The sequence below is a fragment of the Seriola dumerili genome, unplaced genomic scaffold (assembly GCF_002260705.1).
Source record: "Seriola dumerili isolate Sdu_G_001 unplaced genomic scaffold, Sdu_1.0 BDQW01004451.1, whole genome shotgun sequence".
Lineage (NCBI taxonomy): Eukaryota > Metazoa > Chordata > Actinopteri > Carangiformes > Carangidae > Seriola > Seriola dumerili.
In genome coordinates, this window is record NW_019178706.1 from 73,171 (window position 1) to 88,389 (window position 15,219).

General features: G+C 44.0%; 1 protein-coding gene across 1 annotated transcript in view; it reads right to left on the reverse strand.

Annotated features, from left to right (window-relative positions):
• LOC111239784 (laminin subunit beta-4-like) overlaps positions 1 to 15,219 on the reverse strand; it is a 25,579-nt gene that overhangs the window by 3,879 nt on the left and 6,481 nt on the right. The window contains exons 6-33 of the mRNA XM_022769690.1: positions 14,131 to 14,194; positions 13,807 to 14,021; positions 13,249 to 13,369; positions 12,698 to 12,886; positions 12,200 to 12,355; positions 11,945 to 12,048; positions 11,019 to 11,098; positions 10,192 to 10,379; positions 9,902 to 10,020; positions 9,608 to 9,796; positions 9,405 to 9,517; positions 9,141 to 9,279; positions 8,768 to 8,948; positions 8,439 to 8,582; positions 7,895 to 8,126; positions 7,557 to 7,714; positions 7,096 to 7,320; positions 6,736 to 6,953; positions 6,384 to 6,480; positions 5,615 to 5,984; positions 4,591 to 4,757; positions 3,665 to 3,873; positions 2,923 to 3,120; positions 2,363 to 2,507; positions 1,812 to 2,019; positions 1,487 to 1,622; positions 1,232 to 1,399; positions 666 to 819 (exon numbers count right to left, since the gene is read on the reverse strand). Of these exons, the coding sequence (XP_022625411.1) occupies positions 666 to 819; positions 1,232 to 1,399; positions 1,487 to 1,622; positions 1,812 to 2,019; positions 2,363 to 2,507; positions 2,923 to 3,120; positions 3,665 to 3,873; positions 4,591 to 4,757; positions 5,615 to 5,984; positions 6,384 to 6,480; positions 6,736 to 6,953; positions 7,096 to 7,320; positions 7,557 to 7,714; positions 7,895 to 8,126; positions 8,439 to 8,582; positions 8,768 to 8,948; positions 9,141 to 9,279; positions 9,405 to 9,517; positions 9,608 to 9,796; positions 9,902 to 10,020; positions 10,192 to 10,379; positions 11,019 to 11,098; positions 11,945 to 12,048; positions 12,200 to 12,355; positions 12,698 to 12,886; positions 13,249 to 13,369; positions 13,807 to 14,021; positions 14,131 to 14,194 (4,687 nt within the window). The remainder of the gene's footprint in view (positions 1 to 665; positions 820 to 1,231; positions 1,400 to 1,486; positions 1,623 to 1,811; positions 2,020 to 2,362; positions 2,508 to 2,922; positions 3,121 to 3,664; positions 3,874 to 4,590; positions 4,758 to 5,614; positions 5,985 to 6,383; positions 6,481 to 6,735; positions 6,954 to 7,095; positions 7,321 to 7,556; positions 7,715 to 7,894; positions 8,127 to 8,438; positions 8,583 to 8,767; positions 8,949 to 9,140; positions 9,280 to 9,404; positions 9,518 to 9,607; positions 9,797 to 9,901; positions 10,021 to 10,191; positions 10,380 to 11,018; positions 11,099 to 11,944; positions 12,049 to 12,199; positions 12,356 to 12,697; positions 12,887 to 13,248; positions 13,370 to 13,806; positions 14,022 to 14,130; positions 14,195 to 15,219) is intronic.

The window sequence follows — 15,219 nt, forward strand, 5'->3', positions numbered from 1 at the left end:
GAACTGTGGTTTTCTACCTGTCGCTGGACTTCATCCGACTTATTCGATTGACTTCTTAGAAAGTATCGATCGATGCGGCCACACTGCCTTTCCTTTGCAACACATCTCTTTCTTCCCTGATGCATTCTAAGGCCTCTAACTGACGTTACTTTCTGCCATCCACAAGGACAAATCTGGAGCTTATTTCCCTCTAGCCTAACATTTTTATTCTCTCCAGCTACGCTCACGTCACCCTGAGAACTATTCTGCCCAGTTCTAATCCTAGAGAATAGGTCCGTGCCCCTATCCTTCACTGAGTCGCATATCCAACTCATAGTCATGTCCGTTCCAGTGTCCATTGTTGTATAGTCTGCCTGTGAGTCATCTTCCACCCCTGCTCTCGCTGACCCTTGGGGTATTTTCCTTATGTTAGACGTACCTTATGCTGGTTGTGACAAAGCTGCATGTGTATGTATACACATTGTACACAAAGATCCACACTGTGAACACACACATACACTCTATATAGACAAACCCTAACCCTTACCTCTTATGATTTGGCGCTATAAATAAAAATAAAATGGACTTGACATCAGCATCACCGTGTCCATTGTAACAATAAGTGATGGTGAACATTTCAAATTGAATCAACAGACCCCATACTACAAATTGAAATAAAATACTACCTTGTATCTGTCTGAGTTTGTCTGCCACCTGTCTCTTCATATCCTCCGCCTCCTCCGTGATGTTTTTCAGTAGTTCTCCAGCTTCACCCTGAACCGCCCGACTGGAGTTTTTCTGCTTTAAAACCTCAAACAGCTTCATCACATCATCCAGCTCCTGTCAGCGAGACACAGTCAAAACAAGTCTGGGTTTAGGACTACAAACATGAAAACCTTTGAGGACTATGATCTGTACTACTTCTTCTATGATTCCCACTGTTTCTGTGTCAGTAGTCACTGTTTGTGTCAGTAGTCTTACTGTTTCTGTTTCTGTGTCTGTAGTCACTGTTTCTGTGTCAGTAGTCACTGTTTCTGTTTCTGTGTCAGTAGTCTTACTGTTTCTGTGTCTGTAGTCACTGTTTCTGTTTCTGTGTCAGTAGTCTTACTGTTTCTGTGTCTGTAGTCACTGTTTCTGTTTCTGTGTCAGTAGTCTTACTGTTTCTGTGTCTGTAGTCACTGTTTCTGTTTCTGTGTCAGTAGTCTTACTGTCTGTGTGTCAGTAGTCACTGTTTCTGTGTCAGTAGTCTTACTGTCTGTGTGTCTGTGGTGGTAAAAGCGGACTCTGCAGCCTCTTGTGCCTCTCCTGCCATCTCTCTGCTCTGTTCATTTTTCTTTTTCAGAGCTTCCATCTCGTTCTTCAGATCTTCAGGTTGACGATTCATCAGCTTTGTTTCAATATTTTCCAGTTTGTCTTTAATCTGAAATATGACAGAAGAAAACACGTCTAAATGCATTATATTATCACTGAACAGAAGTGACATATCTAAAATCTTCTTGATGTTTACGTCTTGGATTTGCTCTTTGCTCATGTCTCCGTCTCGGCTGGCTGTTTCCAGGTCATTGTTGGCTTTGTCCTGAGCTCTCTCTGCTTCATAAATGTCTCTTCTGATCTCTGTCACATCGATGTCCTTTGTCCGCTCCCTAAACACAAGCAACAAAAACCACAAAGACTTGTTCATGAAGAGAGCAGGACTGTGACCAGATATCAGACGAGCGTGTTCAGTCAGTCACTCATCAATAAGTCAGGAGGTAAAGTTAACAGATTTCATGTTGTTGAGTTTTAAATAAAGTTAATGTTTAAATTGAAGTTTTGCGTTTTTAGAAACTGACTTGAGTTTCTGAGCTTCCTGCAGCAGGTCCTGGGTGGCCATGGTGCGCTCTTCCAGGCTCTTAAGGTCATCCTGGAAGTGTGTAGCATTTGACAACAGATTCTTGATGTCATTGATCATTGATCGGATCTGCACAGGAGATCGTGGCAGCTGGATGTCCAGCACAGCTCGGGCCATTTTCTCAATGTCTTCTGGAGGAACCATCTCATCTGGACAAGGGTCATTGTTAAAGGATAAAATCATTATAAAGCTGTAAATGAACTCTGTTCTATCATATAGCATGTGTGTTAGCCTGAGTCCTTGTGGGCAGTGCATGTTTCTGATGATGAACACTCTCCTGGGTGGCTGGAGTCAGTGCTGTATATAAAAGGGACTGACAGTGTAATACAACAATTCATTTCAATTACCATACATTATGTCGAGGCTCTTTACAGAGTCAGGCCAAGACCTGACAACATAATAGTAAATAAATGTTTGTTCTTTTGACCAAATAACTGAAGTGGAGTGGTGCAGGTGAGGCCCAGCCTCCAACAGTATCACCTGAACACTCACCTATCAGGTAGTCTTTGACTTGCTGGATGAGCTCCCTTGTTTTGGTCTTCTCTCTCTCGAAGGAGTCCATGTTGGCGTTTTTCCGGTCCTGCAGGTCTTTGGCCTGGTCTTTGGTGTCCTGAGCTGTCTGTTTGGCATAATTGATCTGACCCAGAATAAACAGATATAACAACATTTATTTTACAGTGAAGCAGAAAAGTGTGTGAGTGTTTGACCACCATCAGTCCTGTTCATCTGTCCACAGACAGTCAGTTGGCAAGGGTTAAACAAGTGTAACCTCAGCTGATGATATCATGAACTTCACAGTTAAAGTTTCAGCACTGAGATCTGCCAGCCACCAGATAAAACTGCAGAGGAGGATTGATTACTGGACTGTTTGATTAGACTCAGACTGAGCGAGCTGTACCTAATAAACTGGACACTGGGTGAATGTCTACAATAAAGATCATTCTGATTCATTCTGGTCTTGTGGTTTATCTGGGCTGCCTTGTTGAAAACACATGAAGTGGACTGGGGCAGTACTAACACCATTCCTTCCAGTAATCGCGATGTAAACCTGCCTTGTTCTTGGACTCCTCTAGTCTGGATTGGAGTGTGATGAGTTGGTCCTTGGCTCTCTCAGCTGTTTCTGAAGCTTTCTGACTCACAGGAACGACTCCATCACAGTTTGGACCTCCACACTTCCTGTCTCCCAGATCCAGACCACACAGAGCTCCACCACATCCTGAACAGTCCTCCAGACCTGGTCCTCCACAGACCTGCATCAGACCACAGCATCAGCCCTGACTGTCATTATCAATGACTTCATGGAGGGTTTAGATCCCGGCTCACACTCACTTAAATACAGCTACCGCTTTACACGCAGAGTATCACGGGACTCTGCAGGTAAGACTCATGTTCTACCTGTCTATTAAAATGTTATATCTGTTATTACATTATCAACTTGTAAATCATATGAGCCTGCTGTTTATAGATCAGCTGATCAGCCTGGAGTCAACATTAATCAATAGTCAAAAGTATTACTGATCTATTTCAACGACAGGGCTGAAACAGTTCAATCAGTATCTGTGATATAATGTGACAAAAACATGGACATATTATAAGAAGAGACCAGACTCAGAGCTGGTGCCTCATTGCACATGTTAAGACCTTACACTGGGATGATGTCTCTTTTATAATGGAGGTCTATGGGGAAAAGGCTCTTTGGGTCTCAGGTGATTTTTTTTTGTTGCAATACTATGAGTGGCCACTGGAAGGAAGTAGCATCAAGGTGGCTGTGCCATATCCAGGTGACAAACTCACCTTTCGGTTGAACTGTACCACACTGAGCTCTTTGATCTTCATCTCCAGCGGTGCCAGGTCTCTTCCTCCTCCTTTGCTGCACGTGCTCAGTTTGTGTTTGACTTCCTGTCTGGTGTCCATGGAGTCCTCCAAACCTTTATTGGCATTTTTTACCCTCTTCTCATCCAACATGAACTCTGTATGAAGCTTCTGAATCTCGTCCTGCAGCTCTGTGACAGACCAGAAACAAAGTGAAGAAGCAGCAACACAGTCTTTGATCCAGGCTCTGCTGAGGTCTGGTTCTGCTCTGGTCACAAAGAGAAAGGCTGTCAATAGTAGAAACTCTTCTCACTGAAAAGTTTCTGTGTGATCAGCTCAGGAGAATCAGATCTGAGTTCAGCAGTTTTCAGACTTCTTCACTTTACATTTTATTTAAATGGATTAAAGTTAATTTGTCACAAAGTATTTGTCATTTCACTCTGAGGAAATAAAAGGTTAACAGGCTAACAGCAGTAAGGTTGTGAAGTCACTTGCAGTTATAAAGAGGCCATTCCTACCCCCCCCACTCTGATTGGCTGAGGAGCTTCAACATGTCACAGGTCTAAGTTCAGTAAGAACTGTGGAGAAGGCAGGTGAGTTAATGACAGGATGGCTGCACTTGGTTTTGCTGTGATCTGGATCTAGTCTGAACACACTGTGGCTGGTGTGAAGCCTCACGCTGGACAGTGCAAGCTAACAGGAAGCCGAGGAGTCAGGTGACCTTTTAACATGTTGGAGGACTGTGACCACCTGTACAGATGTGATTCAGACCAGACCATGTTGACTTCAGTCTGATCCAGATCCAGATCACCTTAAAGTCGGGTGGTTGTGTCTAATCTTGTTCCATAGAACTGGACGAGGGGTGAATTCCAGTCTGACTGCAGCATACATCAGGATATACTCTGTACCTTCCAGGTTGCCTTCATCATCTTCATCATCTGGATCCTTGATGACTTTCTCCTTCAAGCTGTTCAGCAGCTTCTTGAAATCCAGATGAATGTTGTCAATTTCAGTGTTGAGGAGAGGAGATGGGTTGATCAGGATCATGATCGGGTCAAGGGCGTCTTTCAACTTCCTGTGAACATTTAAAATGTTTCATTTCTGATTACAGAGTGAAACAACAACAGGACTGGATCTTTGATTTTAAAGCTCCATACAGTCTAAAGGTAGATGTCCATGTGTTGTTTGGTTATAAACCAGGTCTAGGTTGTATATTAATACAGTGAAAGTATCAGAGGGATGCACATAGCCTATATCCAGAAACTGAGCCATAAAACCAGCCGCCAGGACTTCTTTGAACTTTGACACAACAAAACAGTCATCAAGCCCCGCCCACCTGGATTCACCATCCAACCTGTTGACCAAAAAGTCATTCTGTTGCTGAGCTACAAGACAGATTGCATCTCAGGAAGCCAGATATCACTGCACAGCCTCCCCAGGGAGAGACATACTAAAAACCAGTGGATAAAGTAGATTTTTTCTGAAATACTGTTTATGAGTTCTACATTTTAATCAGATTTTCATGTCTGTTCAGCTCATTTCAGCGCTGACTGACCATCACCATTTGCATTTACCAGTGAGTTCTACCAAGCTACAGTGGTTAGCTACAATCTGTTACCTGTGGTTGGCCCGGCCATGTGTCACTCAGGAAACAGTCAGCCAATGAGAAGAGAAGTAAAACTACACTGACATGGTTTTTGGTTCTTAAAACCACAAATACATCTTCTATTGGATCAACACTTCAAATAAAACACAGGAGAGGGGCGGCTGTGGCTCAGGAGGTAGAGTAGAGAAGGTTGTGCTTCCATCAGTGTATGATTGTGTGTGTGTGTGTGTGGGTGTCTTGTATCATACGTGTGTGTGGGTGAATGTGACATGTAGTGTTCATTTCTTTGAGATCTTAACATGTCAGATCAAGAAAGAAGAACTTACCCAATCTTCCCCCACAATTTCTCCACCTTCTCCACCTTTGGCAGGGAGAGTCCTGTCAGGTTGGTGAGGTTGTCCAGCTTGGAGTGCATCTCCAGCATCTGTTGCCAGCGGTGACTGTCTCCAGGCCGCAGGTCATCACTGTGGTGAGGGATGAAGGTTTTCATCCTCTGGGCGGCTCGCTGGACATCGGTGACATTTTCGGCCCAGAGGGCAGTGCAGGGGTGGCACTCCTCGCAGGCCGGGAACACTGAGCTGTAGCCGGCAGCACACTCATCACAGAAGATCCCAGTGACACCAGATCTACAGATACACTCACCGGTTTCAGGGTCACATGATGGACGCTCGGTTCCCTCCAGGTTACAGTCACAAGCTGAGAACAAGATGTGATGAATTAAAATAAAAACAACCAGGATCTTTGGTCCTGCTCAGTCCTGTTCAGACCTGGTATTAACATCTGTCTAAGGTGATCTGATCACCAGTGGTAAGCTCTAGGTTCAGGTGTGAGATGCATTAAGGATCAGAGGTGGTCTGTACCTGTGTCCACCTTCTTTTAGCAGTGTGAATGTGAATGTGTCCTGGGCCACATTGAAGGGCAACTCACTCTGCTGACATCCTCTGGTTAATACCTAGGTTAATACTAGGTGTTAGCTGACCGACTTAGACCTGTCCACTTGTGACTTTATCAGGTCCAAGTCAGACCTGGTCTGAACAGGTTTTAACCGGGCCTCTGCCTTGAAAACAAAATGTGTGTGTGTGTGTTGATCCTCACAGATACACTGCAGATCTGGATTTCCAAAGTGGTTTTCTCCACATTCATCACATTGTCTCCCTCCAAACTCAGGACGACACGGACACTGTCCCGTCACCTGAACACAACACAGTAATTATTTATTACTGTTAAAATCTTTCTTTATTTTACCTTTAACTCAACTTAGATCTCATAACACATTCAACGTTAACAGAGAATATTAGCCTGGTGGTCAGTTAGCCTGGTGGTCAGTTAGCCTGGCGGTCAGTTAGCCTGGTAATCTGTTAGCCTGGTGGTCTGTTAGCCTGGTGGTCAGTTAGCCTGGTGGTCAGTTAGCCTGGTGGTCTGTTAATGTTGTGAGTGGAGGTCTTGCCTTGTTGCATATGTTGGACAGGGAGTTGACGGGGTCACAGCTGCAGGGCTGACACCCTGACGGTCCGTCTAGGTTCCAGTATCCGTCTTCACATTCGTCACAGAGGATCCCCTCTACGCCCCTCCTGCAGGGACACTGTCCTGTAGTTGAATCACAGAAACAGGGACTCCCCAGAGGACACCGAGTCACCTCCGTCCCCCGCCGGTTGCAGGAGCATTCTGGGAAATACACAATGTATTACTTAATGTAGATGAAATATATATATATGGCAATATTCGGTTGAATGTTGAGGTTTAGTTGATGGACACTGTATTGCATCATCTTGTGTAAAATGTGCTGCATGAATACTCATGTCTGTACCTTTGCAGTCCTGCACCAAGGCGTTGCCGTAGTAACCAGGTTTGCAGTTTTGGCAGCGTGGTCCCATCGTGTTGTGGAGGCAGCACAGACAGTCGCCTGTCAGGCTGTCGCAGGAGTCGCGGTCGTCTGGGTTGATGTTGTTGTTGCAGGGACACTCCTCACAGCTAGCACCCAGTACCGTCAGGTCACCATAGAAACCAGGGTTGCATCTATCGCAACGTGGACCTGAGAGAGATTTTTAATGATCACTGTGTTCATGTGGTTCATGCACATAAGAAAACAATATTATTGCCCTCCTCTGCTGTTGTGTCGACATGTCTGACAGAGACTCATAGATCACCTGTGTGTGACACCTGTCACCTGCCTCTTTGAAGGGTTAGATGAAAGAAACTAGAAAGATTAAGATGTGAACAATAACCATGTTTGGTGAGCAGAGCACTTCAACAGATGTCAGCTTGTACCTGTGTGCCCCTCTCTGCAGTTGCAGGTCAGACTGAGGGACTGTGGGTTGTGTTGACAAGAAGTGGCGAAGAATCGTCCACTGCCCTGAACATCTGGACACAAGCAGGGCTGACAGGGCTGTCTGGAGACAGGGTCACCATAGTAACCCTCCACACACCTGCATCAGTATCATAAAAATGTCATGAGAACCAGAACATCTACAATATGAAGAGTTCTGTTTATAAAGACCTCATAAGGAAGTTAGTTACTGCAGATTTCACCTGCTATATGATATATATATATGAATATATGTATATATATACATATATTCATATACACATGTATATATGTACATAACCTGTCACAGTGCAGTCCCGTGCTGTGCTCTTTGCAGTTCACACACTCTCCGGTCTCTTCGTCACACACCTCTGACAGTCCGTTACATTCACAGGGTCGACAGAATGGGAAACCCCAGAATCCCGTCTGACAGCGATCACAGCGTCGCCCCGTCACCTCTGAGCGACATGCACACTGACCTCTGACCTGATCACACAGCTCTGACACTGAACCACGAGTGTCACACTCACACGCTGCAAATAACACAGCAGAGGAAAATCTATCATGGTTTTCATCACAGATCAGTGACTGTATATAAAAATGGGCGACATGGCTGCAGTACAGGTCATAAAATCCACGCCCTACATGTTAGTGGATGGGACATGGGCCAAAATCAGAGTACACATCACATACATGTTTTCAGCACAACATGGCATCGCTTGTATCTCAGATATTTTTTTCTTCATTTTTAAACAGTGGGAGGAAGTGGAGACGTCATCTCTCTTTAACACAGTTTCCTTTTCTATCTAAAGTGTTTTTAGTCTTTGAATGCGAGGGTTTCTTACGTTTGCAGCCATCAGATCCTAAACCAAACGTCAGTGGTGCACAGGTATCACAGCAACGGCCAATCACGTTGGGTTTACATTCACAGAACCCACCCAGTTTACTGCAGGATGGTCCGAGAGAACCAATGACATTACACCTGCAAACTGAAAACAGGAAATACACAGAATGTTCATGATAGAACAATAACCTCTGAAAAACACCAAAAACAATGAAGTCTTGAAGTGAAACAAAAGTTTTGTGTCCAGTCGCTTCATGAACTTTCTCAATGTGCTGAATCACATATGAAGTGCTCTGCTGTGAATTCTTCATCACGTGTTGAGCCACTCACCAACAGCTCCATTGTGGATTTGTGCCGACAGGCTTTTGATGAGTCCCTCGCAGCGCTCCGGCACTGACGCCTGCGAGTCAAGCTCAGCGGCCAATCCAATGCAGCGAAAGCGGCGGAAAGATTCAAGGTCACTCTGAGAGCAGAAGTTCTGGACAGACTCGATTCGGGGAATCAGACCCATCTAAAATAATTCAATACAGAAAATTTAATACAGACTGTAAACATCCTGTCAGAGCAATCCTCAACAGAGGGTCTGCTGTCACTACTAACTGCTGCTAAGCTGTTATTGGACCATTGCTGTTAGTGGGAGGAGTTTAGTGGACAATCAATCAGTCAGAATGAGTTTCAGTTGAGTGTATAAAGACATCCTCACCGAGTCGATCAGGATGTATGATCCATCAGATCCATCAGATCCATCAGATCCATCAGATCCAGGCTGTTTGTTAAAGACGACATCCACAAAGTACCGACCGCCTGCGTTCAGACACACTGCAGAATCCAGAATACCTGCTCTGGAGACAAACAAGTAAAAGACAACAGTAAACAAAGGAAAAACAAACAAAAGACAGCAGTAAACAACCAAAGAAACAAAAGATAGCAGTAAACAAACAACAGACAAAAACAGATATTGTCTCACCCAGAGTTTCCAGGAAGAATCAGAGTTTCACGTCCTGTTGGGTTGTTGCTGCAGCCACCCTCACCTGGGGACAGCATGATGATGCTGACTGAAGCCAGCCAATCAAATGGAGACTGAAGAGGAAGATCAATTGATGTTAAAATAAAGGAAGTAAAATTTCACAATAAAGCAGCAAAAAATTGAATTAATCAATTGAGCTTCACCTCCATCTTATAGCGAATTAGCAGCTGGTAATCCATTGATGACGGCAGATTGTTCACAGTAAATCGAAGCCCCGCCCCCTCCAACACTCTCACTAATCCCAGGCCAGTCCAGGTGATTGGCTGATCAGGTGTTCTCTGCCGGGTAATGATCTGCAGGGCGTGACCGGGGTACAGAGGGATGCTGCTCTGCTGCAGGACCCAAAGAAAACATCTGTGCATAAGACGAGATGGAGGACAATCTGATTGGCTGAAATCTAAGACTGAATCGCCCTTACTGGTCAAGTGACATCTCACCTGTCCCTGTCTCCTTTGGCGGGCAAGTCGACGAGTCCTCCGAACCAGGACAACTCGTCCACTACTGAATTTGAAGTCAAAGCCCTGCTCTCTGTAGTACTTCTCACACTGTGGTAAAACTACCGGATTCAACTGAAAATATACAGTATACTGCATGTTAATGCACACAAATACTGCAGTAATACTGCATGTAACATACACACAAATACTGCATGTAAAATAGACAGTAATACTGCATGTAAATACACAGTAATGCTGTTAGTGACGTATTGTCACATGAGCTCTGTTACTCACCAGAGAAGAAGATGACGGAGAATTAGTAGGAGGAGGCGAGCTTCCTCCGTGCAGTGGGGTGGCAAGCTCCGCCTCATACAGGAAGTAGTCCAGTTGAGGCAGGAAGTACCCGGGTGCAGGGTCAGAGCAGCGCCGACCAATCATGTTTGGTAAACAATTACATTGTCCGTCCTCTGGAGAACACCTGAGGGGACAGGAAGACGTCTCAACAGGGACTCAACAAACTGATCAGAAATCAGTTTCATGTGTTTGATGCATCTGAAGTGCTGAAGCGTAGAATAGAATAGAATGCCTTTATTTGTCATACGTCCGTCGTGGAACAAATGTACAAGATACAATATAAAATAAGACAAAACAAAGATAATAAACAGCTTTGACACATGAATGACAAAAACAGGTGTGAAAAATAAACTGTACTGAACCCAGACTCAGTACACTTCTTTTATGGCACTTATGTAACGAAGAATGGTCTGGTCTTTATTTGTCATCTCACATCACAAATTTAATGTTGGTCTCTGTTGCCATGGTGACTAAAGATGTGACTGACTGACACCAGTGTCATCCTTCATGTCACTGGTTCTTTGTCCATACAGATTAAACCTTCATGAAGCCTCAGGGTTCAGTTGTGTGAAACTTTCTTCTGTCTGTGAATCACTCTCTGTAGAGAAACATCTGTTTCCTGTTTGTCCCTCAGGTCATCGGCCTGTTCTGATACTAACCTGTGATTCAGGGCTGGAAAAAGTTCAATGAGTTCTTCCTCTTCATTATTTCACACATGAATTCACTGTTGTATGAAAACAGAATAAAGTCAGAGGACACATACGTGGTGCCGTGAGCTCCTCCAATGTCACAGTCACAGGGTGAACATCTGAATGCAGAGTTTCCCAAACCCCAGAAACCTGCCTGAACATAACGCACACACCACACACACACCAACATGTTAGTCATTTAGAGCAGGAGTCAGTATCACAGCAACCACCATAGTCTCATGTACTTCATATATAAGCTCTGGTTTTACAGCTGATACATTCACAGTAACATATTTAGTTAAAATTAGTCGGGAAGAAAAGAAAAGATCTGAGACATTAAAACCAGTTAAATCATTTTATAAACTGAACTGCTGCCATTGCATGATTATAAAGGACCTTCACCCATTTAATGGTTTTTAACTGCCGCAGACTGCTTGAGAACAGACGGGACCAAGGCTATAATCGTTAACTAATCATTAACTAGTCGTTAACTAATCATTAACTAAAACTAACAAAATAACAAAAACTAGATGTGAAAAAACATTTTTAACTTTGACCTTCTGATGAATCCTTCATCAGGTTAAAATTTAGTTGAAAATGACCAGGGTATAAACAGTGTATCTTAAAAATGAGACATATGACCATAGAGGATATGATGTCGTCAACAGGCGACCAATGAAACATTACCATGATTAAAATCAAAGATATCTCTGGTTTGAGAATTGATGGAAACATTTGTGATAATGTAAGAACACAACTCAACAACATATAGAACAAATAGACATTGGTCTTGTTTTTATTTCAATATGGAAAGTTACAGATTAAAGCTGTAAGTATCTGAGCTCGTGTCATTTCGTGTTTATCTCTATGAGTTGTATGACTTTTCTCTGGTTCTGTTTTTTCTCCCTGTGAAGCTTTTACTTGTAGTTTTCTGCAACGGCCACCAGAGGTCACTAAACACATTTGATTTTACAGACTGCCCCTTTAAGATGAAACCTACCAGACATCGATCACACAATGGCCCGCTCGCCAAACGGTCACATTCACAACTTCCTGTCAGCTGATCACAGTACCCAACACTTCCCAAAACATGACACCTGCACACTGATACACAGACACACACAGACACACACACACACACACACACACACAACAAACAAACCTGAATGAAAGCGGCAACATCAAACATGAGGCTTCTCTGCTTAGCTGTTTGTTGATGAAAAGTTCTTTTAAATGAAAAAAAATTGTTTGTTACCTTGGCAACCGGCCGGGTCATCCTGTCTCAGATTAAAGAAGCCATGTTTGCAACGATCACAGCGTTGACCCTCCACATTTTCTTTACAGACACATTGACCGCTCAGAGCGTCACAAAGACCTCCGCCATGAGAACCGGCCGGGTCACAGTCACAAGCTGAAACACAGGAAGAAACTTGCATCATCACATCACATGACATCATCAAGCTGAAACACAGCATGATGGAAAAACCCTAACCATAACCCATCTATCTGTTTGGACCGGATTCTGTCAGTCCAGAAGGATCCAGCAGCAGCTCAGACCACGACGTCTCTGAACTGGATCCTTCCTCAGCAGCTAAGCTGAGCCACATTCAGTACAGGAGGCCTTTGGCTGAAGAACTAACTTCTGTTCCATGTACAAACCCAGAGTCATGAACCTGGATTCAGTGATGAAGAGATATCATAAACATCAGGAACACACATACAGAGTGACAAAGTGAAAGCAGTTGAAGCATACGTATGCAGGCGTGCGGGTCGTCCGTTGCTCGCTGTGGATCCTGGAACAGGAAAGGTCGACACTGTTCACACTGAGGCCCTGTCCTGTCATGGCGGCAATCATCACACACACCGCCGCTCATGCCACCCGTCACTTCGAAACGAATGGCGTCGAAGTGACACGAGTCCGAGTGTCCATGACAGTTACATCCTGAGAGAACACAATTCATCATGTCTGAATCTATTACTGCTCAAATCAATAAAGACACTTTATATATCATTATATTAATATACAGTTTCCAGTCTGTCTGAACTGAAGATTAAATACATTAAATACAAAGAACAAAATATAAATGAAATACAAGATACAACATGAAAAGATTTTACTAAGATATTTGAGTGAGTCAGTCCTCGTTTTAAAAATCAAAAATATATAAATAATAAATTGAAAGTTATTTATTTGATAAAATAAAACTGAACTAGGAATAAATCCCTTCATTGTATTTTTCACTAACAACTGGTTGATATTTTCAATCAGCTAAAAGAGGAAAAGTTTCATTGAACTGAATTTACTCCTGCAGATGTCAGCTGTGTCTTCTCCTCCAGGCCTCCAGGGGGAGTCATGGTGAAAGTCCTGACATTTCTCACAGTTCTCTCCAGCCGTGTTGTGCTGACAAACACAACGACCATGAACCTGAAGAGCAGAAGGCATATTTACCTGAGAGCTCAGGTGTACTTTGATGTCATCAGTCTGATGGATTTTCTCAACAAGAGCAAACAAGAGCAACAAGTAAATATTCGGAGGAAATGTCCTCACAGATCATACGTGATGGATTTCACATTCCTGGGTCTCTGTGTTGAATCTGGATGTGCAGAGAAAAACCTGACGGCCACATACAGGGTCCGAAAATCTGAGACCAGTGAATGGAATGTGGTCTTAGATTTTAGAACCCTACAATAATTAATTATGTAATTACTAATTACTGTTTTTAATTAGACAATAAAATAAAATAGTGAATGTCTTTTACAGTTTGTGTGGAATGAACACACACTGAACCCTAACCCTCATCTGATCAATACCAGTCCAACTGATCCAGGACAGACCTGATCAGTACCAGTCCTAATGCGTACCATGCCAGTCTGGGTGAAGACGTCCCCCCGTCCTCCATCCACAGGTGTACAGCGGCTGGCATGTCCATTACAGAAGCAGCTTCCTCTCACCACCATGTTGTAGAGTGCGTAGTAATATTTGTCCTGAGGGTTTCTGCGTCTCCGACTCAGCAGAGTGTCACCGAGTGTGAAGAGACGAGAGAAGTTCACCCGAATGTTGGTCACAGTGATGAGATCTGAGGATGAGGGATAAAACGTCATTAATGTGTTTAATATGTTTGATATGTTCTTCTTTGACTTGAACTTTTCAACAGCCAATCAGACAGCAGGATTCTCTGACCTCACCTTGGATGTTTGGTGTGTATGGGTTTTGTATTTCAAAGATGGGATCCAGAGCTTTGAGCACCACCTGGTGGAGTAACAGCAGAACAGACAAACATCCTTTCATTGTTAACACGGAGTGAAAATGAAATGTACATTAATATCAGAATATCTTAGTATGTGGTTTGTCTCTCTTTCACTTTAATGACAGCATGAACTCGAGCTGATGATCCATCCTCTCTCAGCATGAGCTCACAATCCTCAAACTTTATTGTTTAACTTTTGATTGTTTCCATGTTTATGTGAAAATGTTTCAGTGCCTTTAAACCCCACTGTACTGCGCACACACACACACACACACACACACACACACACACACACTCACACACACACACACACACACACACACACACACACACACACACACACACACACACACACACACACACACACACACACACACACACACACACACACCACACGACACACACTCACGCACACACAACACACCTCACACACCCACACACACTCACACTCACACCACACACTCACACACACACCACACACACTCACACACTCACACACACACTCACACACATTACACACACACACACACACACTGCCACGACCTCAACACACACACACCAGCACACACACACATCACACGCACACACATTGACCGACAGACTGCGCAAAAGAGCACACCCACACACACACACAGACACTCACAACACTCACAACACTTCACACTCCACACAACACACGCAACGAGCACACATGCGCAACACACAGACACACGTCACACACGACACAATCACACACACACACACACACACAGCACACACACACTCGACACTACACCTCACCAACACACACACACACACTACCAACGCACACACACACGACCAGCTCGAGCATGCTTCGGCACTACACGTACCACACTACACGCTCACACATCACAGCACGACATCTCACAGCACACACACACACACCACCACTCACACGCAGGCTCACACACACACCACACACAACAAGACACAAACACACACTCACACCACACTCACACACACACATCACACGACACACACAGCTCAGCTCGACACCACACACACT